Consider the following 23273-nt stretch of genomic DNA (forward strand, 5'->3'; position numbering starts at 1 on the left):
ACACTGAAGGCTGCACAGTAATTATTACTGGTTTATTATTCAGATAACTCTTGAATACTGTGCTTTTTATTACAATAATGATGTCGGACAATGATAGCACTTACTGCTCAGTGACAACAAAAAATATTGTTTTACAATGTAGCAATTTTTGTTTTTTATTCATAGAGCTATGTATAATCTTGCTTCTTTTATAATGTTAAATTATGAGTCTTTTTAACTCATGGATATAGATTTTTTTGCTAGCAAAAACACCTCTAGCTAACATCTTTACCAAACAGCAGCACTGAATAATATGGGTTTATTAGATGTAAATAAAAATGTGTAAAAGTTTGTTAAGGTGTAAAAGAGAATAGCATGGTAGAGAAAAGAACAGCAATTAAAATAGACTAAAATAATAAACTTTATTACTAATGAAAATTGATGTTTTGTTAGCAAATTTCAAAATTTTTGAGGATGCTTGAAAATGAATGTTGTAGATTTCATTATGCCTGTAAAATTAAATCAGTAATAGAAACAGTACAATTGTAAAGGAGTCCCTTAAAGTTAAACAATTTTCAGATTACTTTAATAAATAAAACTTTTGAAAGAAAACAAATTAATTAAATGTCCACATATTAAGTAAGCATTAACATTGCAGTTTCCACTTTCACTTCCAATGAGCAGGCAGACATAATTAACATAATAAAAGAATGCTGATTAAAAAAACTCACTTATCTTTGACATCCTTCTGTATAATTTCTGATCGTTTTCCTGGACAGCATGACTTTTCCCACTTTCCTTTATCAGCGTCACCATCCTCTGTTTTCTCTTTCCATTTGTCCAAGTCCTGTTCTTCCTCCTTATCAACTTTTTTCAACAACTGAAGATTACAATGCAATTTGATTATATGAAAAGTATATTATAAAATGTTATATTTTGGAGTCAATTTGAACTTTCTTATCCTAGATCAATTTGACTTTGACACCTTGGAGCATGTTCTTAAGTGTTAATTCCTCAAACCTTCAAGAATGTCATTTTGCATCAGGCAGCACTTTAGTAACACATACCGATGCAAACAAGAAATCTAATTTTACCATCAAACCTCATCTTAGTAATTGTTTTTTGGTACATGACTATTTCATGAAATCCTATTAATTAATTTCAGCAGAGTAAGATGGTAGATTCTGTTCTTAAAGTTTGAAAAGTAAGTGAATGGTACAGTATTTCTCACTTTCCTTCCTGATCTCCAATTTTGCTCTAGCTGGAGGAATAGTAGCTCATCTGGAACTTTGGTGGCATGCCAAGTGATCAGGATCTACTACTATTCCTTTAGCCCATGGCAACAGACAAGACTTTTTTTTACCTTGCAAGTCTCCCCAAGGTACAGTCAAACAAATTGCAAATGTATAGTCACAAGCAAGCTCCTGCTGGAAGAGAAAGCTATTCTCTTGAAGGGATGCCATGGTTACTTGGTATAGAGGACATTCCCTTTGTGGATAATGCTCATCACACATTTGTCTAGGTCCATTTGAAACTTTCAGTGCAAGGTTTCACTTGTTGCCTCTTTTCAGTAGCCATCTTTGAAGCAGCTGAGTGTTGCTAATATTACACAAATTTGCTTTTAGGGTTGTCTCCCAACATCCCCAAGATCTTAGACGCGAGAAGCATTCACTGATCGACAGCTATATAATGCATTAAAGTAAAAGTTTGCATATTTATACAAAATGGAATCCAGCAATACTATGTTGTGAATCTACCACTGAAGTATCTCAACCTTAAATCCACTTTTCAAAAACAATGCAGCATTATTTTAGCACAAGTCAAAAATTAGGAAAGGAATTTCTTAGATCTTATAGAAGAAGAAACAAGTGTTTATAAACCTTTAACTGTGAAGTTCAATTAATGCAAAAAGTAAAATTGAATGCTGTAGTAATTGAGGGAACACAAATAAAACTGCAGATGCTGCAATCTGAAACAAAAACATAAGTGTTCGAAGAACTCAGCCAGCCAAGGAGCAACTGTGAAAAGAGAAACCTATTAACATTCCAGGTTGAAAACTCTTAATCAGAATTGATGACAGAAAACAAGCTAGTGCAAACAACAGAGAAACTGGGGAAGGATAATGTGTAGAACAAATGCTTTTTCACTGTTTCACCCATTGCCTTCTCTAACCTTCTCCGTTTCTTGGAATAACTTGTCTTTTTTTTTGACAAAGAATCTTCAGCCCGAAAAGTTAATTCTGTTTCTCTTCCCCATAAAATTGGCTTGGCATTCTGACTATTTTGAGCATTTTAGCTTTATTTTTCAGTGCTGATGAGTCTTTGACCTGAAATGTTAACTGCTTTATTTTCCGTAAGTGCAGCTTGACAGGCATTCTTGCCTCTGTTACTACTTCTGTTTCCTCCATAGGTGGCCACGTTATGAGTAATAAACTTCTTCACCTTCATTTGAAATGGCGGTGCAGAGAGACACAGTAGTTTCTCCAGCTCCCAATAATGGTGCTAGTTTTAAATTCTTAGATAGTGTTTCAAAGTTTCTGGTCAGGGATTTCAGTCAACCAAAGCTCTGCGAGTACAGTGCTGCTGAACTCTTAAATAAAATTACTTCTCAAACCGCTGGCAGCAGAAGTAATAGTGGTGATCAGTGGACTAAGGATTCTACGACATCAGATCCAGTGACAGCAACCTGGCCTAGGCAAATCAGCAGAGGAAGTGACAGACACAGACAGTGCGAGAGGAAGCAAAAACTCCTCAAGTGAGAAGGGGCACCTGCTAGGCTGAGAGCTAACCCAATCAGGCCAGTGGTACCATCACCTTTCCTGTCGATGTCCACTTGCTAAAAAATAAAATAGACTCAGAGACTGAGAATGAATGCACAGAAAGAGATGATAAATTGCTGTATTCCGGGTTTTACTGAAACATGGTTAAACAATAACATGCCCAACTTGATGGGATGACTCTGTTCCATGCGGACAGAAACTCCCTGTCGAGGAAATTCGAAGGAGGTTGATCTGTGTGTCATTAACAAAGGCTGGTGCACAAACCCATCTGTAATTAGCAGTTATTATTCTGGGGCAAATGAATATCTTACAATTAATTGCTGGCCACATTATTTGCTCAGGGAGGTTACTGTTGTATTCATCATCACTGTTTGTATCCCCTCCGATCACAAACACCAAGGATGTACTGGGAGAGCTTTACAGTATCATCAGCTCTCTACAAAACAAACATCTGGATGGTCTCTTCATAATTGCAGGAGACTTTAATCATATTAACCTGCAGGACAATTTACCTAAATTCCACCAACATGTCACAAGTGGAACAAACAGACTGGACCATGCAGAATTTAAACAAACAGACGCAGTATATACAAAGCCACCCCACATCTTCAATTTGGCCTCTTCAATCACATCTCCATATGAAAATAGAGAAACTGGTCAAGAGGACCATCACTGTACGATATAATAATGCAATCTTTGTGCTTCAGGACTGTTTTGACCAGACGAACTGGCAGATGTTCAAGGTGGCCACAACAGAGCAGACATAAACCTCAAGAATATGCCTCATCTGTCATCAGCTACATCAGTAGGTGCGTAGAAGATGTTGATACCTTAAGAATAGTTATCTCACACACAGAGGTGTGCTCCCTACAGGAACACCTGTCTGATAACAATCCCTGGCTGGGCATCAAGCGCATTACTGTCTATGCTGGTGTGCACATTCCATTACTGCCAAAGCATCTGTCATGCATCTGGCCCAGACACACCTGGAAAACAAAGGCAGGTATATCAGAATGCTGTTTCTGGATTCCATTTTGGCATTCAGCACTATTGTCCTACAGACCTTGGTGAACAAACTCTCCCTGGTCTAAATACACCACTGTGCAACTGGGTGTTGGACTTCCCAACCAACAGACTTCAGATAGTCAGGATGCACAACGGCTTCTCTCTACCTATCATTCTCAACACAAGTCCCCCCTCCCCCGCCCCCCGGGCCGTGTGCTGAGCCCACTGCTGTACAGTTTGCTCACATTTGACTGCACAGCCAAACACTCAAATAATCATATTGTCAAGTTTGCCAATGACATGAAGTTTTCCTGGGTCTGACAAATACTTTCTGTTCCCAGGAGAATGTTGTCCTGGTTTCCCTATACTGCTCCGTAAGCAACTGTACACAGTTTTCCAATTAATATAGTGTTTTCTAATTAATGTTTTGCTTTCTTGGCCAGCTTTTAAAGATCCATTTATTCCAATGCTGTCCTCTGAGCAATAATGCCTCTTCCATCCATGTTAATACAATTCTCCAAATGTTGAGATGGCCTACAGAGAGGAGGTGGAAGAGCTCGAAGCCTGATGCCAGGCAAATAATCTCTTCCTCAATGTTAGCAAGACAAAGCAGATGATTATCGACTTGAGGGTAACTCACACCACTCACACTCCTGGGAGTACACATCTCACACAATGTCTTATGGTCCCAGAACACATCCTAAACAGTCAGGAGAGCTTATTAATGCTTCTACTTTCTGAGGAGGCTGAAGAGAGCTGGACTATGCATATCCATACTCATGCCATTCTACAGATGCACAGTAGAGAGCATCTAAACAAGATGCATACTGCATGGTATTGAAACTGCACTGCGGTGGACAGGAAGGCTCTAGAAAAGATAATTAAAACTGCCAGCATCGAGGACATAAATAAAGAAAGGTGCCGGAAAAGGGCCAGTAACATCATGAAGAATCCCACCCATCCTGCTCTTGGATTTTTGTCCCACTCCCATCAGAGAGGCGGCTACGTAGCATCCAGGCCAGGACAACCAGACTCAAAACCAGTTAACTCCCCCAAGCAGTAAGGCTTATAAACACCTCTACCCACTAACCCAGCCATTCACATCCCCAAACGCCATTGCTTTATCATCTTCTTATCTATCAACATCTTATGTACTGACACTCCTGTGCCTAGTGTCGCTTTATGGACATACAATTAATCTATATATTATAAGCTTTCCTGTGTACTTATATTTATTGTGTTTATTATTATTATTATATTCTTTATGTTATTGTGTTTTCATTTGTGCTGCATTGGATCCAGAGTATCAATTATTTCATTCTTCCTTACACGTGTGTACTGGAAATGATTTTCTTTCTTTCCATCCAATTTTCCTGAGTAATTTAAATGTGAAATAGTACCAGAAAATTTGGAACTAGATTAGTAACCCTGGTCTCAGCCTATCAGAATATTCCCTTCATTTTATTCACCTATCCTCTATTTTCTCAACAAATTTAATTTGTTTTTTTCATTTCCCAGCTTGATGAAGGATCTTTACCTGAATGCTAATTCTTTTCCTCTCCACAAATGTCGCCAGACCTGTCAGGTGTTTCCAACATTGTGTTTTTATTAAGATTTGCAATTTTTTAACAGTCATCTATCGTTCCTCTGACCCCATTTGTTTTAATTCAATCACTGCATACAAGTAATTGGCAGAATCTGCATTTATTACTCATTCCCAAATAAGTGCATTATTAAGGGCCTTTAAGAATAATAGTGAACTAATATAGTTGATTTAAATGTAGGCAACTCTCTTATAGTTTCATGATCACCATTAGTAAATTTGAGGTGTAATTTAACTAATTGAAATGAAATTTCTGTGCTGTAGTGGTGTTTCAATCTATCTTCTGAATAAGTACAACTACAATTCTAACACTATACTCCGCCACACCTATAAATCTTTACTCTTATAAAGAGCTATATACAATAGAAATCCCCTTTTATTCCCCTTCAGTGAACTCTGATTGTAACATAAAATATAGTCAGCAAATATCTGAAGACCATTTAAAAATATATTTTCAAACAATCTTGCCAATTACAATACTACTTAAAGAAACAGACATGCCTGTTGTTATTTTTAGGTTAGGTCCATTCTTGATATAGAATAGGTATAGGGTAACTTAGAAATACACCCACATGCAAAGAGGAACATTAGTGCAGTGCATCAGTGCAGTGCCTGCCAATTTAAAATTAAGTAAATCTGATGCAAGAGCATCTCTGATGTGAATTAATTGATTTTACATTAAAATGAAGTATTTTCTTTAGGTTCTGTACAATGTAGGGCCCGAGAAAGAATTCAAGAAAATCCAAGTGAGCAAGTCAAGCGTTATGGATTAGAAGATATAAATAAAATGCAAATGCTGATCTGAAATAAAACCAGAAAACGTTGAAAACGCAGGCAACATCTGTTGAAAGAAAAATAGTTGCAGACCTGAAACATTTTCTGTTTCCCTTTCAACAGATGCTGTCTGAGCTGCAGTTTTTTCATCATTATCTGATTTAATTTGTAAATTAGAAAGGTTCAATCCCTGCAAGCGGTGAGTTGGACACTTGTAATTAGTGTCAGAGTGGCACCAAGGGAAAATAAGTTTTGAAGATGATGCCACAAGATTTCAGGCAAAGTTAGTGAACTTTTGCAGGGTTGAGGGGGGTGCAAGGATTGCTGTGCAGCACAGGGTCTAAAAGGACATGGGGCAAGCAAATAAAGAGGACATACCTAAGTAGAATTCCCAGTGCCGGCTGGGACCTGCTCAGAGAAGCCTCTTGAAATCAAGCTGCTGGAGAGTAAATATTGCTATTAAAATCTAGTTAGGCTGGGCGTGTCCAAGGAAAAGAGTGCCTCAGAATAGTGTGAATAACATTACTGCTGGAACACCTGCTGCAGAAGGCAGCTCATTTGTGTGTGTGCATCAATGTATTTACAACTGGAATTACGTTTTCTGCCTTGAAACAAACCAAATGCTCAGTATATGTATAGATTAAGAAGAAATCCAAGATATCAATGCTTCTGCTGAATGAACAAATCTTGACTTTGGTCAATTTGACAATTGACCTTAGTGATGCTAAGTTCTTGATAGGAAATTGGAACCCACCATGAGCTAACAATTATGCATTCAAATACTCAGACAAATGTTTGTTAAGCATCAATTCAGTAGAGTTAGGCCTGCAGTTAAAAAAGCCACTATCATGTTTCAATAAAACTTTAAATATAAATAAAAAGGTCATAAGATAGACCTATTCCAATGATCATCATACAGAAAGTTTCCAGGGTTTGAAAAAAAGAATCTCACATCAGTCAACATTTAACATTACATTAAGGACTTGATGCATTCCCTTTACCTAAGTTTTATTTAGTCTTACTAACATAGTTAATTATGTCAGGACTATCCAAGTATTTATATAACAACAATGCAAATGAGAGGTAATAATGACTGACTTCAAAAGATGGCATTTTTGCTGTGCTTGTGAAGGTATTTTGTAGTTACTGGTGATGTAAACTTGTATAAACACCCCAAGTGTTTTACAATTAAGAACTAACATTTTACACAACAAAGTGAAATTACACATTAAATAAAATTCTGGATAAATTCCCCCAATCTACTAAAGTAAAGAAATAAACCTTAATTTTGATTTCTTCTTTCCTTTCCTTTTCTGCTATTTTTTTCTGTTTCTCTGCTTCTTTCCTTTTACGCCTTTCTTCCTCTCTACGTTTTCTTTTTTCTTCCTCCCTCAAGCGTTTTTTTTCCAGCTCCCGTCTTCTTCTTTCTTCTCTTTTTTCCTCTCTAATTCGCTGGAATGTAACAAGGTTCAATTGAAGAAAATGCCAGTTTTATGAACAAATGTTGGAGTTAACAATAAAGACAATATAAAAAATAAAGTTCCACCTGCTTTTCCAGCTTCTTGTTTTTGATATATTCCAGAAGAGGTGTTGTTCGCCTAGCTGGAAATAATGCAGTAATTGAATTTAGTCTCTAAACAATCATCATTCCTCCAAAATAAAATGTATTGACATAGTCTATACTTTCAAGGTATTCATGCAAAATTGTATTGCTATTACATGCCTTAAAGAGTTTCATCATTATTACTCTTTCAAAAGTTATATCAATTCTGATTAATTTTGAAATATATAAGTCAAATTAATTTCCCTTCATCATTTAAATATTAGCACAACAGTGAGGAAGTCATTTTGCTAAGAATGCCAATATTTTGAATATGCGCAGTTTATATCATGGAATTGATTTCAATTGGCTATAGTGAACAAGTGCAATTATGCAGTGGTTCAATAGTCACAGCTGTGACTTTAAAACAACTGCGCACCTGTGTTCTTGTACACGTGCAGCTGCTTCCAAGTTCTGTTTACACCTTTAAGTTCCTGGCTATAGACATTCTCCAGAGTTGGAAATTGGTCTGTACCTGCCAGCAATGCAAAAACAAATTTTCAGGCTGTACATATAAACTATGAACTGGAAAAGTTTGAGCCCAATATTGTGAGAACCATAAAATTTATAGCACTGAAGGATGCCATCTATCTCATTGTGCCTGTGCAGATCTAGCTCCTTAACTAGAGCTATCGATTCTCATTCCATTTCTCCTGCTCTTTTTTCTGTAATCCTTAAAAATAAGAGTCATAGGTTAACACACACACAAACAAATGATACAGTTATTAAAGATACCACTGGTGCAGAGATCCACATGCTAAATTCAACAACATTTTTAATGCTTAGTTTAGAAGAGGGAGTAAAAATTAAGTCATTGCACAATTAAATCTGTGTGTGCAGTGATATATTTTGATAACTGATGAAGATCTCAGATATCCAAAGAGCCAAACAACACAGTGAAAAGACATGCATATAGTTGGTTGTCTGTTGCAACATTGATCAAATGTTAATCAGATAAATGTGGGCTATTTGGGTCACCCACTCAATTCATGAGATCTAGGTATAGTTCATTAATCCAACTTGTACGAGGTAGACCCAACCACATACAAGAAAGGCAGGTGTTGCATTCACATAATGTTTTTCATGACCTTATGGTGTCCCAAAGCACTTTAGAGCCAATGAAGTACTTTTGAAGGGTATTCCCTGTTAGAAGATACGGAAAGGCAAAAGTCAATTTGTGTACTGCAAGGTCTCACAAACACTAATTAAATGAATGACTTGGAAACCTACCAGTGATGTTGGTCAAGGGCTGAATATCAGCTGGGGTACAGGTAGAAGTCTACTCTTCAAAATAATTTATGAAACATTTTGATTCAGAACCTTGCTATAAAGTACCAGCTGAAAGGCAGCATTCCCAACACTCCACTTATGTGTTAGCCTAATTGATGTCCTCTAGAATGCCGTATATTGCACAAAGCCAAGACTGCCACTTGAAGCATTGCATCTATTGTTCTAGATAGCGAGCTTATTTAATTATTCCTTTCCATCCTGATTGATTTTTATATTATATATTTTTTGTGTATGCCCTTTTTGATTTTTGAAAGGAACATTGTTCCCTTTCAAATAAGATAGGCTGCTTTGGCATTCTATCCATTATTCAAGCACAATCCATTTCAACTGAATTTTGATTAGAATGGATTCAATCTTTATAACTGCAGCATGGACAAAGTCCAAGTGTTTAAAACCTCAAATACCCATCTGATATCACAACCTTTTAAAAGTGCCAATGATATAGAATTTGAATGTTCCTGATATCCAAGTTGTCCAAGTCCCACAGTTATAAACTTCCTTAAAAGTTTAAAGTGCACTTGGCCATGACTAACAGTTGGTGTATAATCCATATGGACTTTCCCAGAGAATCTTTTCTAACTAGAACTAGATTAGGAAGGCAATTGCTAGACAGAAACCAATTGTGGCTCCTCAATTAACTCTGTAGTATGTAATGGAAAGAATGTTCTGGTTAGTATCGTTTTCTTTTGCTGCAAGTTAAAATCTGTGGATAGAATATCATGCTTAGTTCTAAATGTGAAGAAGTTGATGTAGGTACATTGCTTTTTTAATGTGTGAGGTAATGGAGTGGAATCATTATGTAAAATGAGTATTAACTATCTTAGCTGTAAACACAAAATAATCTGCAGATGCTGTGATCAAAGCAACACTTTCAGTACGCTGGATGAACTCAGCAGGTCGGGCAGCATCAGTTAGAAACGATGAGTCGACGTTTCGGGCTGGAACCCTTCGTCAGGACATATACAACTATCTTAGCTGTATGATGCAGTTGCCACTGAAGAAGGCATAAGATAAATATTATGATTTTGGCCCATCATTATGTAACATTAAAATGATATTGGTAAATATTTAAGAGAATGCACTAGATAGCCTTTGTGATCTCAATTTCTTACATGTGTCGCTCAATAGTCTGGTGTAAGGGCAGTTTCTGGCAAGTTCAAGTTCAAGCTCAAATTTAACTGTCATTCAACCATACATGAATACAGCCAAACGAAATAGCGTTACTCTGCAGCCAAGCTGCAAAACACAGTACCAACAATCATATACAGCGCAAAGCGTATACAGTACATATAATTACAATAGCAGTAAACACACAGTCACACAAAAAAATAATTTAGCCCAAATCTCTGAGTGTCATGTCCTGTAGATTGATGGTGCATGGGACATTGTCAGCAAGAACAAGCCATCAGCAGTCCAATCATTGCACTAATACAGATGCAGATGAACGCAATACAGCTGGTCTTCCATGGAAGGCAGCAGTTACTGAGGCCACAAGGTTCCCCGCATTGGCAAAGAATATAGGTTAAGATGATTTGTGACTCGAGCCAGGACTAGGCCTGTACAGTGGATGAAGTGATGATTGGGGGGTGGGTCGGGGGGTTGGAAAGTGGGGACGCAGGGAAACACTACAGCCCTGTACAGTACATATAGGGGATGAGGGTAGAAGGAGGATGGGGAAGAGGCTTTGTTACCTGTGCTGCCTTGTGGGGACAGAAGCATCATTTTCTGTTGGTGCTGGAAAAGGCACTAGAACCTGGTGCAGTGGTGTAGTACACAGGATTTGGAGAAAAATAGAGGAAAGCAAAGGGAGATAAATTGGTATCAGGAGCCTTACTGGTCAAGCACTAATTTCAAGAAAAAGGGCTGGTAAACACTGAAGTTGTGGCTGCCAATGAAATGGTGATGAAGAGGGAGGAGACTGGAGATAGAGGCTTCTATTCCAGGTGGAATTGTGAGGTCCAGGAATTTGGAACTGAGGTCAGAACACATTAAGGGATGTAAGAGAAGTATGTAGATGGGGGTCCTGAAGGGTAAGAGATCAGCAGAGGACTTGCCTGATAGAAGTTCCTGACCAGACTGGGAAGTTATCCTGGGTCTGCCTAATACTTCCTGTTCCCAGGAGAATGTGGTCCTGGTTTCCCTATACTGCTCCGTAAACAACTGTACACAGTTTTCCAATTAATGTAGTGTTTTCTAATTAATGTTTTGCTTTCTTGGCCAGCTTTTAAAGATCCATTTATTCCAATGCTGTCCTCTGAGCAATAATGACTCTTCCATCCATGTTAATACAATTCTCCAAATGTTCTAATTTTGTACATCGTGCTTTTAGATGGAACCTTGTCAAATGTGTTCTGAAAATCCAAATAGTACCTATATATTTCTGTTTCTCTATAGTAACTCTGCTTTTTACATCCTCAAAGAATTCTCACATTTGTCAAATGGGACTCACCTTTTATAAAACCACATTGACCTGGGTTGATCACATTAAGCTTCCCTAAATGACTTGCTACTTCTTTTTTGATCATAGATTTAACATCTTATGCACAACATATAGGCCTATAGCTACCCACTTTAGTCTTTCTTAAGCAATGGGATCACGTTTTTGTTTTTTCAATCTGCTGGTACTTCCCAGAACTCAGTGAGTTTTAAAACATTTCAACCAATGGCTCCACAACCTCTTCAGCATTGTCCTTAAAATGCTCAGATGCAGGTCACTTGCCTCACTTTAGGCACATTAATTTTTTTCCTAATACTTTGCTCCTTGTGATAGTGAATATTACAAATTCTTCTACGGTGTTTGAAGCAAACCCATTAGAAATCTTTGGATGTTTGCAATAAAGTTCACTATAAAGACTGCTGCAAAGTACTGATTTTACTAATCTCCCAGTTCCTTGTTTTCAGCTATTAATTCTACAGATTCACTCTCTAGGGATTTCCACATTTACACAAGTTAGTTCTTGCTTTTTTCATATATCCATTAAAGCACTTGCTCTTTGTTTTATGTTATTTGCTAAATTTCTCTGATTGCTGGCTCTTGTAAAAGTCTCCATCCTTTAAGGTTAGATGTTCTTGCAGACAGACAGCAAGGCTAAAATACTTAATGACTATTTTTCATGTCTTCACAGAAGAAGATGGTGCCAGTTTTCCAGGAGAAAAGGAACAGCTTTAGAATTTAAATATTATATGTTAAGCAAAGGTGGTCAGCATTCATAGAAAAAAATCAATCAGGCTGAATAGAATGCTGTTGGTTAAGTGTGTAAAACAAAACAGTGTCTTTGGCCATTATTCTTCAAACTTTCTTGGATATGAGACTGGCAGTTTGAAAATGTTACATGCCTGTGGAGAAGGATAAATTCAATAACCACATACCAGGCAAAGCAGTGTCAGTAATGGAGAAACTACCTGGCATTTTATCTGAGCCAATGAGAATCTGTGGTTGCAAAAATAAATATTAAGGAACATGTTCCAGTATGAAAACAGGAAAATAGTTTTCAACAAACTTAGATTGACTGCCTAGATTATTGACATGATCAATAAGGCTCATTAGGGTAGTGTGGTTAATAGTGCAAAATAGACTTCAAATACTATTGAACAAATGCCACAAAGTAAACCTGAAACACACAAAATTAATGTAAGTAAAGGTGTATACACTAGAAACATATGTAAAGGGTTGCTACAGGAATGTTACCTGTTGCACGAATGACTGCTTCAATGAGATGCAGCACAATGAACTCAAATGTTCTCAATCTTACCAATAAAAGGCCTTTCTGACAAAGCCCAATCGAATTTTCCCAAGCTATATTGCCAGCAGAAAAACATCATTTGATGGGAGTTTGATGCTAAAATCATTTCAGGTATCTTTGTGTATGTAACTAATGTTCGTAAGTGTCTGGTCAAAATTTTTGGATGTTGAGAAAGCTAAAAATAGTTGATACTTGTCCTATTTGTCAGGTGTTTATTTCCATAAGCCAGAGTTGAACTAAGAGATTGATATTAAAATTGCTTAATTTAATGTATAGTAATAAAGTAGACCTGGGTATAGATGCCATGATTTCAAAATTGCAATAAATACACAAAATGAAAATGCAATATATGAAGGCAGTAGTCAACTTAAAAATAGAATAGATACAATGACTGAATAGTTAGTCACGTGGCAGATAAAATTCAATGCAATATAGCAGTAGCCTTTAGAAAGAAGGTCAACTGGAGATATTATAAATTGAATAGTACAACTTTGAAGGAGGTATAGAAATTGAAAGATTGGCAATACAACATACAATTATTTATAAATATACAGCTAGTACAAAAGCAAGCAAATACTGAGCTTAATAAAACAGGCATGAGTCAATGATAGTTTCACTTCCTCCAAGTCAGATGGTTGCAACTTTAATTTTTGGGATTTGAGTACAAAATATGGACTGAACTCAGAGAGGGTGCAGAAGAGGCAAAAGAGGTTTACTATAATGATTCCAGTAATAAAGGACTTTAGTTATGCAAACGGACTGGAGAAATTGGGAGCGGACTTGATAATAGGCCCTCAATATCATGAAGGATTTAGCCAGTGGAATTGGAGAGAACCCAATTTGATTGCCAAAAAGAACCAGAGGATGTTTAATGAAGGAAATTGTCAAAGGAGTAAAATGAAACACATAGAAAATGTTTTTTTTTTCTCTTTAGCATGTAGTTAGAATCTGAAATGAACTTCAGCGGGGTGAGTAGAGGCAAAGTCAATCACAGCTTTTAAAAAAGGAACTAGATGTGTACCTGGAAAGGAAAAAAAAGTACAGGTCTGAGGTGAGATGGTGAGGGAGTATCTGGATTGTTCTTACATAGGCCCGGCACAGACCTGACTGAACAATCAGCTTCCTTCCCAATTGTATCCATTCTGTGACCCTGTAACGTGTAGAACTGTGACAGTACTCCATCAACAGAGATAGTTTGTCTACTGGATAAAATTGAATCCGCTCTTTCAAATAGATGTAAAAATTCTGCATCATGAAGCAGTACAAGGTAGCTAGCACTCATGTCGTAACCAACATTCATTCTTCAAATAACAAAATTCGTACAGTATATCAGATCTTTATCTTATTACCATTTGCAGAATCAGTGTGCTGCTAGTAAATTGGCTGGTATCTCATTAACACTGAGGTTACTTCATTAGATTTGAAGTGTTTTTGATATGGTCTCTAACTATGATGCATATTGCACAAAGGGAAGATTTCTTTTTTTTGTTTGGTTAATCCCATTATGAATCATCGGGTAGGTATCAGGTAGAAGAACATTGTGGCAAATTTAGTGTAGCAGAGTCTGAGATGTACCTCGAAACCAAAGAGACTGTTCATAAGCAATTTAACCCAGTGGGAATAGGGATGAGGGACTTAATCATTTATGTATCACTAAACATGGAACTTTTCTTGGAACAAGAAGGTTAAGGGCCGATTGACAGCAATTTTCAAAATTATGCAGAGTTTGTTAAGACTAAATAAGAATAATTGTTTCTCCCTACAGTAGTCAATATCCAAAAGCACAGGTTTTAGAGCATAAACAAAATAACCAGAAGGAATATCAGAGGATTTTTCTTACACATTGCATTAGCATGACATGGAATGCAGTATCAGAAAGGAAGATGGAAGCAGATTCAAATAATTTTCAAAAGAGAATGTACAGGGTAACCAAAAAACATGTAAGGCTGTAATGCAAAGGCAGGCTGGTATGACAGGATGTGTGTGTTATTCTGGTGCGATTAAATGGATTGATCTTTCATGAAGCTGGCACTGGAAGATCTGGCACTGGCATGATAGACTGTTTACCAAGTTGAACCAACTGCAGGAATTTAATGTTTTAATTTTGCCGATACTGGAAAAAATATTTTACACTGTCAAGAGTGCACCATCATTCACTATACTTGTATGAAGGTCAGTAATATGCTAAATTGGAATATTAATTAACATGAACAATATTTCTTCACGGATTAAAACACCTTACTTTCTGAAATCACAAATGCTAGTAGTATTAGTTATCAATACTCATTCCCCATGGACATGTTTTTTTATAATAGAATAAAAATATAAGAAGGAAAAACTAATCTAGTCAGAGGTCAGACATAAACAAAACAATGAAGTGACTTGTATGAAATAGCAAACAAAAGCAAAGCTAATGGATCTGGTCTTAACTGGATGTTAATTATCCAAAAGTGGAGAAGATCTTTGTCCTATAAAGTTTGATTTTAAGTATAGTTCAAAATATTCCTTGTAAAAAATATATAATGAATACATCCACATAAGGAATTATCCCCTGTACAGTTTAACTCACATTTGATCAGTTAATGATGCTAACAATATAATAAAATCATAATTGGCCATGCTCCTAAATAACTACTATCTAAAAAGTGGTGACAAAAGTGAACCTGAAAATCACCATCAGACTAACCGATCAGTTCTCTGGTCTTTGCCTCTATCTCGCCCAGTAATGTCTCTGGGTTAGCTGCAACTTTTTCTTCATCAGCACAGTAACTTTCCAAAAATTTCTTGTACTCAGGATCTGTAATTACACAAAAATATGTTCAAGTATTTCTAAATATTAAAAAAACTGATGAGACTTCATTACTTTTTATTATAGTCTAATAGATGTTACAAATAGCACAAGAAAAAAATTATTTGAATATGTTTTCTGTTAATTGGTTAAAGCAGAGCAACTTAGACACTCCTCTATTTACCATTAAAAGTTAAAGTCTGTCCCAAGCCTTGTGGCCCATCAGGCTGGTGCTTATGCCGGTTTCCGTGGCGTGAAGCGACTGAGAGTACAAGACTCCCCCCAGATAGGACGCCAGTCTATCGCGAGGTTAAAGGTATACTAAAATTAGAGAGCAACTGTGTAAAAAATAATAAAAATCGAATACTATAAACACATATTTAAAAGGAACTGATAACTTTTAGGCAAGCATTTTTCCAAATCTTTTTTAGTAAAACAAATGTGGCACATTGTTTTTGTACACCAATGGATGTAGTGAAAGTAAAGTTGAGGCAGGCTCTCAGCCAGGACATTGTAGAATAGTGGAGCAGTATATAGGGATCTTATGACTTATAGCTTCCACTGTGTTCTTAACAATTTGCATATTCTGAATATATTTCATTCACTCAGTGATTCCAGAAAGGACCAGTGAATTTATAATTATTGGACCTATTTAATCCATTTTTAAAGGAACCATTTCAATTTATGACCTCTGTATTCTGAAAATGTGAGGGATCAGACATACTATGCTGTTATAGTGCACAGATGCAATTAAGGCTCCATTTCCAAACCTCCGTTTTGTTAAGAGGCTGATGGTCAAGAAATGGCTGCATTATTTTGACTTAAGATCTCTGGTGTTGAAGCATAGCTTCGTTTTGGGCCCCCTTGACCCAGCAGAGGTGCTCAGCTCTTCTAACATTTAGTAATGCTTCTATGTGTAAGATGACATGAGGAAAAACAAACTTCTAAAAAATGCTTGAGTACTTCTAAAAAGTTGTTAAGATCTGTGTGTAGTATCAGGGTTAATTGTGGAAATGGGTTCAATTGCAGTGTTCAAAAGAGAGCTAGTTATCCGAAAAGGAAATAATTTGTGGATCATGTATAGAAACAAGGAAAGTGAAACTCATTGGCATACTCTTGCATGGAGACAGCCCAAACTAAACAGGCTGAATAACCTCCTTCTTTGCTTAACTATACTGTGATTCCATATCAGAAGACACCTTCAATTTTATATTAAGATACTGTACATGTCAGCATCGGTTTTAATATAGTAAATTATAATATAATTTTCTAAGATTAAAAAAAAAGTAAATATCAACATTTTTTAAAATTTCAGTCATTAGATTTTCAGATTTTTATCATCTTTGGATTCTTTCCACCAGCACAAAACACACATTACCCCTGTCTCCTATTACCCTCAAGCTCATCTAGTAAGAGGAAATACTTTGACATTAATTATGATGGATCTCACAATTTAATTTCCTTTTTATTTTAATGTGCAGGAAGTTCAAGCATTATATGTAAAATCATTATGAAGTAATAAAATATGACTGAGAAAATTTTAAATTGCTTAATAATGCATATGATGTCAATATTTTTCAGTGACAATGGTGGTGTGAGTTAAATTAATTTAAACCAAAAAACAGAAAGCATGAAAACATGCAAAAAGAGGATGGTACTTTTCTGTAGTTTTGAAACCTCTCATCTTAAATTATTGCTCTTCCAAAAGAACAATTTGCATTGTGAGTGCAAACAAGGTAGAGAAATATCTCAAAACATTCAGCAGGAATATAAACTGAAGTTTGATACTAAACTACACTGACACTAGGACACACAGCCTAAGACTTGATCAACATTACATTACATGTTAAGATCCAGATGAAAGAAAAGTAGTACAGTGAGTTTTAGGCATGGAACGTTTTGGTCTAGGCAAATGGAAAAGCTGTTTTTGGTAGAGAAATTAAAATAACTTCAGGAGAGAAAGAGATTGTTATTGAAGGATGGAACAAAGATTTAAGCTTACAGGACTGAAAAAGATTTCAGAGACTGAAGGATTGGAAAATAAGTCAGAGCAACTTGAATACTAGGATGATGAGTTTTAAAGGTCAGAGAAGGTATTATTTAAGCAGAAAGCCACAGAAATTGGCAAATGCAGTCATAATAGGTGACACAGATTTGCAGCCAGTTACTGTAATATAATTTGAGCAGGAGAGTACTGACTAAACTCCATGCAAAATTAATCCATGCAAAGAAGGAAGGCAACCCAAGAGATAACTGGAATAGTTATATTCTGTGGTAACAAAGGCAAAGGTAAGGACAAGATCATTTGAGAGAAAGTACAGAACTGGCTGACATTAAGGATAGTTTTGGTGATAGAGTGGATATTCAAGTGCTAGAGAGTGGATATCAAAGTTCTAAAGAGACTGCTTCAGCTCCGGACTATATCCTGAAACAGGAATACTAGTCAGGAATTCGAATTCTGGCAGTGACCGAAGACAATGCCTTCAATCTTTGCAGCATCCATTCACAGTAAACAGTAGGGCTGTAGGGAGTGTTGTAGAAAAGAGGGACACTGGTATTCAGGAACATGGATCCCTGAAAGTGGAGTCACAGGTAGACAGGGTGGTGAAGAAGGCTTTCGGCACACTGCCTTCATCAGTCATGGCACTGATGACGTTGGGAGGTTATGATGCAATTGTACAAAATGCTGGTGAGGCCGCACTTGGAGTATTGTGTTCAACTTTGGTCACTCTGCTAGAGTAAAGATGTCATTAAATTAGAAAGAGAGCTAAAAAGATTTACAAGGATGTTACCAGGTTTTATGGACTGAGTTATAAGGAGAGGATGAACAGGTTCGGAATTTATTTTATTCCTTAGAGCATAGGAAACATAGCTGACCTTAAAGAGTTGTATAAATTTAGAAGAGTGAATGCACTCAGTATTTTCCCAGGTCTGGAGAATCAAGAACTAGGTGGCATAGATTTAAGTTGAGAGGGGGAAAGCTTTAATAGGACCTTAAGAGGTCCTATACGCACCTTCACAGGGAAGAGTTTGAGCAGGTAAAAATAAGTGGATAGGAAAGGTTTAGAAGGATATAGGCCAAATTGGACTAGTTTGAATGGGCATCTTACATATGCCTATAATACCCCATTGTAACCTACGACAACCATCTATATCATCCACAATATGACCACCAACCTTTAGGTCATTGCAAACTTACTAACTTCTACTTCCTCATCTAAGTCATTTATAAAACTCACAAAGAGCAGGGATCCCAGAACTCTTCCCTGTCGAACACCATTGGTCACTGACCTCCAGGCAGAATATACTTCATCTACTACCACCTTATGCAGTTAAGCCAATTTTGAATTTACAAGCCAATTTTCCCTGAATCCTGTGCTTCCTGACTTTCTGAATGAACCTACCATGGGAACCTTGTTGAACACCTTACTAAAATCCTCATACACCATATCCACTGCTCTACCTTCATCAATCTGTTTTGTCACTTCCTCAAAGAAATCAATCAGGCTCGTGAGGCACAACCTGCCCCTCACAAAGCCATGCTGACCATCCTTAATCAAACTATGCTTCTCCAAATGTTTGTAAATCCTTTCTCTAAGAATTCTCATGAACTGTTTGCCCATCACTGATGTAAGGTTTACAGGTCTATAATTCTAATAATTATCCCTATTACCTTTCTTGAACAAAGGGATAATACTTGCCTTCTCCAATCTTTTAGTACTAGTCCTATGGCCAGTGAGGATGCAAAGATCATTGCTAAAAGTGCAGCAATCTTCTTCCTCACTTCCCATATTAACCTAGCATATATCCTATCTGGCCCAGAGGTTTATCTATTTTAATGTTTTTCAAAAGATCTAATACATCCTGTTTCTTAACAGTAACACATTCCAGCATAACAAGGTCCCTCTCACCAACGAACACTAAATTGAAGTATTCATTAGGGATATTTCCAAACTTCAGGCACATGTTTCCTCATTTATTCCTGATTGGAATACCTTCAGTCTGGTTAGCTTCCTGTTCTTCACATATGTGTAGAACATACCCTAGTCCTAATCACCAAGGCCTTCTCATGTCCCCTTCTAGCTCTCCTCAGTCCCTTCTTAAGCTTCTTCCTGGTTACCTGATGACTTTCAAGCATCCTTGCTTCCTAAACCTTATGTTCCTTTCTTCCTCTTGACTAGATACTTTACTTCTCTTGTCAACCATGGTTCTTTCACCCTACATCTTTTCCCTGCCTCAAAAGGACAATCTATCCAGAAGCTATGTAAGTACATAGGGTTTAGCATGGTTGGCAATTTAGTCAGCATGGACCTAAAGGGTTTCTTTCTGTGCTGTATAACTACAGTACAGAGCAAAACACAATGCGTGGGCAATTTTTTTACATGATAGAAACAAATGCAGATAGCTTTTAAAAATAATGTATGGTCTTCAAACTTAAATCCTTAGATTGCTTAATGATTCCACTGCATTTAAGGAGCTGAAACAAATGAATGGATTTTTGTGAACAGTCAATGAAGAAATAAAAGATCCAATTATAAAGTTCAATCATTTGTACAAAGGTATCAAATAACATTATTGTAGAACAAGAAGAGACACGAGATTACAAATGTTGGAAATTCAGAGCAATACACAAAGGAGCTAGTATACAAGAATCATGGGGAGAAAGGGTTGAGCAAGAGCTGGCATGTGATATGTAGATCCAGGTGAAGAGGGACATAGTCAGGTGAGGGAGGGGGACTAGAAATGCTATCAGATGCTGAGAGGTAATAAGTGGAAGTAACAAAGAGCTGAAGAAGGTGGAATCAGATAGGCCAGGACAGTGGATCCTTTAATATAGGGAAAGTGGTAAGGCGGGGGGGGGGGGGGGGGACAGTGTGAGAATGTATGGGTAATTGAGAGAGTGGGAGATGGAAAAGAGATGGGGTGATGGATTTCAGAGAGATGACAAAAAATAAGGAACAGAGGGGAGTGATTACCGGAAGTTAGAGAAATTGATATTCATGCCATCAGGTTGGAGACTACCAAGGCAGAATTATAAGGTGGTTTTCCTTAAATCTGCATGTAACATCAACTTGGCAATAGAGGAGGTTTGTACGGACATACTGTTATTGGAATTAAAGTGGCTGGCAACTAAGAGAACAAATTTGATGGTTTCCTGTCAATGATAAAATGAGTGGATTTGGTAACAAAGGAAACAAATAAAAAATATTGGAAAAATAGAAAATGTAATCAGATGTAAAACACTGTCATGCCAATAGCAAAAATTTGATATTCTGATTCTAATGAAGGATAATTTGGATTTTCAATATCTAAAGACATTGCAAATACTTCTATTAACTAAACCAGAGTATATTAAAAGGAGAACAGAGTTCCTTACTGAGAAATAAAGAAGGAAACAATATTCCTTCATCATCAAATATTATGATTTTGATAGTTAAGTAGGCATTAAAATTTGTTTAATGCATCCTAATCATACATTACAACATTTTATTAATTGATCAAAATTTTAGATGTTAATCAAAGATACCATGTTTTCTTTCTGTTAAATAAAAATAAAAAAAAATACCTTTTCTGCATTGGTTTTTAGTTGTTAATTTGGCTTGGTTTGCATTATTTGGTAAAAGGGCCAACTGAATTTTATCTAATTGATAATGCAATTAGCTTTATGGCCCTTCTTTGATATTTCCCTTATGAATTAATATTCATAATTGAACACAGAAAAGGCATTATCTCATTAAGCACTTCAAGTTAACAACTTGTATGTTACAATGTTGCTCTGTATGTGAGATGAAGTGTTGAACATGTAAGTCTAAGTACAGTACTGACAGAGTTATTTTGCTTTTCTTTCATTCAAGATAATTACCTTCTTCAATACTTCCTGATTTTGCATCTTTCTTCTTCAATTTCCTTTTAGAAATTTTCTGAAATGGTGCAAACTCAACTACAGCAGGGTATTCCTGGCCTGCATGGGTTCCAATCATAGGAAGATAAAGAGTAATTTTTTGTTTAATACAAGTTTCAAACCAAAATTCTGTTCAAATATAAGTATTTGCTGTGCTTCCAATGCAAGTCACATTAGCAAATTATGACTGTAAACATAAACAGTGATCATATAGTTTTTAAGATTTGAGCACAATAAGATTTGGTCTTTAACTAATTTTTAATACATTCCAACTATGAGACATTTTAAACTCTTCATCTGAAATTTCTGTTAACAAATTGATCTAGAATCCATTTTTATTCATTAAACAAGTCCTTATGAGCCAAGTAATCAAGAAAGTCACAAATTTATAATGATAGAAATCATGATTAAAAGTAATGGGCACCATTTGCTCTAATATATTTTTTTTTGTCAGCTGTGAAGACCAAACCATTGCTCTACAGGTTTTTTAAAAAACATGCCTGAAAATTGCACGACACTTTAAATGGTTTTCTGTAGTATGTATATATGAATATTTAGAATGAAAATTGAAATATCACATAGTTTTGATTTTACTTATTAATTGAAAGGTATAATGAAATACAATACAACAAAGAAAACCTTTCACATTTCGTAAACTTTTTCTCATGTCTTTATTACAAATCCATTGTTTATAAACATTGTTCAGATTAATTTTGCATCCAGAAAAAGATACATATTAATCCTCATTAGATCATCAAAATGTTCCAATTCTAGTCTGTTGCTGGATTTCCATATGATTGAATTTATAAGACTGAATCCATGTTTGCAATCAGCATTAGAAGCTTAGAATGTACCAACGATGTCAACAAGCATTGACAGTTCTCCAAATTCTTCATTTCTAAATATGTAGTTCAACATATCAGTGAATATCTTAACTTCTCAGAAATGACAAATTTGAAATCAATTATTACTGTGATATATTGGAGGTAATGCTTTTATTGTTGTTTGTATTAAGAGCTGAGTATTTTTTTTTGTCAGTCATACCACATTCTCTTTTCCAAATTCAAAATTGGTCGTGTTTGCCATTCTTTTAACCCACTGTCAGGAAATCTATTATCCAAATGATTACACACACGTTGAACGAAGCGAATAATAGGCGCAGTATCGATGTCAGAATTTATAGCTTTTGCTGAAAGATTACTTACCCAAATAGTCACATGCAGCTAACACAAACCACAACTCACAACACACATAAATGTCGTCAGGCAGTTAGAACAACGGACAGGCACAATAGCAAAAGTAAAATGTTTGACTGGATGGCATCAGTGCTTAGTGGACTGGCGGTTTATCAACAATGAACTACTGACTTCCATTCTGTGTTTATTGTGACAATTTGTAACAGTGACAATATAAATACATTGAAGCTCTAAAATGTTTCAAAGTAAAGGTTGTGGTATATTTATTACTTAGAAAATTTATGGATTATATTCATTAATACATAATTAATTACAGGGTACTTCACAATTATATTAACATTATACAAAAGAAAATCCTAGCTGTGCAGCAACAAAGGCTATGTGCACAAGAGCATTTCAGTTACCTTGCGGCTGCACACTCACGGGAATAGTGGGTAGTGGGTTTGAAAAAATTTAATATTTTTGCACAAATAGCAATTAAGCTTGATTTATTTTTGGTGCAAACACAGATAAATGTTGATATCCAACAGACATTACAGGAGATGCAGCAGCTGTGGGGGTACTTAATGAGTAAATGGAAGTTTCTGTAAAATGGGAAGTCTAGATTGTTTGAT

General features: G+C 36.2%; 1 protein-coding gene and 1 long non-coding RNA gene across 5 annotated transcripts in view; one reads left to right on the forward strand and one right to left on the reverse strand.

Moving 5' to 3' along the window:
• The window catches only part of LOC134349562 (uncharacterized), a 49359-nt gene extending 35721 nt beyond the window's left edge, over positions 1-13638 (forward strand). Inside the window, exons 3-4 of the long non-coding RNA XR_010018711.1 lie at positions 3466-3567; positions 12156-13638. This is a non-coding gene — a long non-coding RNA (uncharacterized LOC134349562). The remainder of the gene's footprint in view (positions 1-3465; positions 3568-12155) is intronic.
• upf3a (UPF3A regulator of nonsense mediated mRNA decay) overlaps positions 1-23273 on the reverse strand; it is a 57149-nt gene that overhangs the window by 14669 nt on the left and 19207 nt on the right. For 3 of the 4 annotated variants that reach the window (XM_063054075.1, XM_063054073.1, XM_063054072.1), the window contains exons 4-9: positions 21425-21523; positions 15460-15570; positions 8120-8215; positions 7687-7742; positions 7422-7592; positions 711-859 (exon numbers count right to left, since the gene is read on the reverse strand). In XM_063054075.1, coding sequence (XP_062910145.1) covers positions 711-859; positions 7422-7592; positions 7687-7742; positions 8120-8215; positions 15460-15570; positions 21425-21523 — 682 coding nt within the window. The remainder of the gene's footprint in view (positions 1-710; positions 860-7421; positions 7593-7686; positions 7743-8119; positions 8216-15459; positions 15571-21424; positions 21524-23273) is intronic. The other variant, XM_063054074.1, reaches the window with a different exon arrangement.

This window comes from Mobula hypostoma, chromosome 7, assembly GCF_963921235.1.
Source record: "Mobula hypostoma chromosome 7, sMobHyp1.1, whole genome shotgun sequence".
NCBI lineage: Eukaryota > Metazoa > Chordata > Chondrichthyes > Myliobatiformes > Myliobatidae > Mobula > Mobula hypostoma.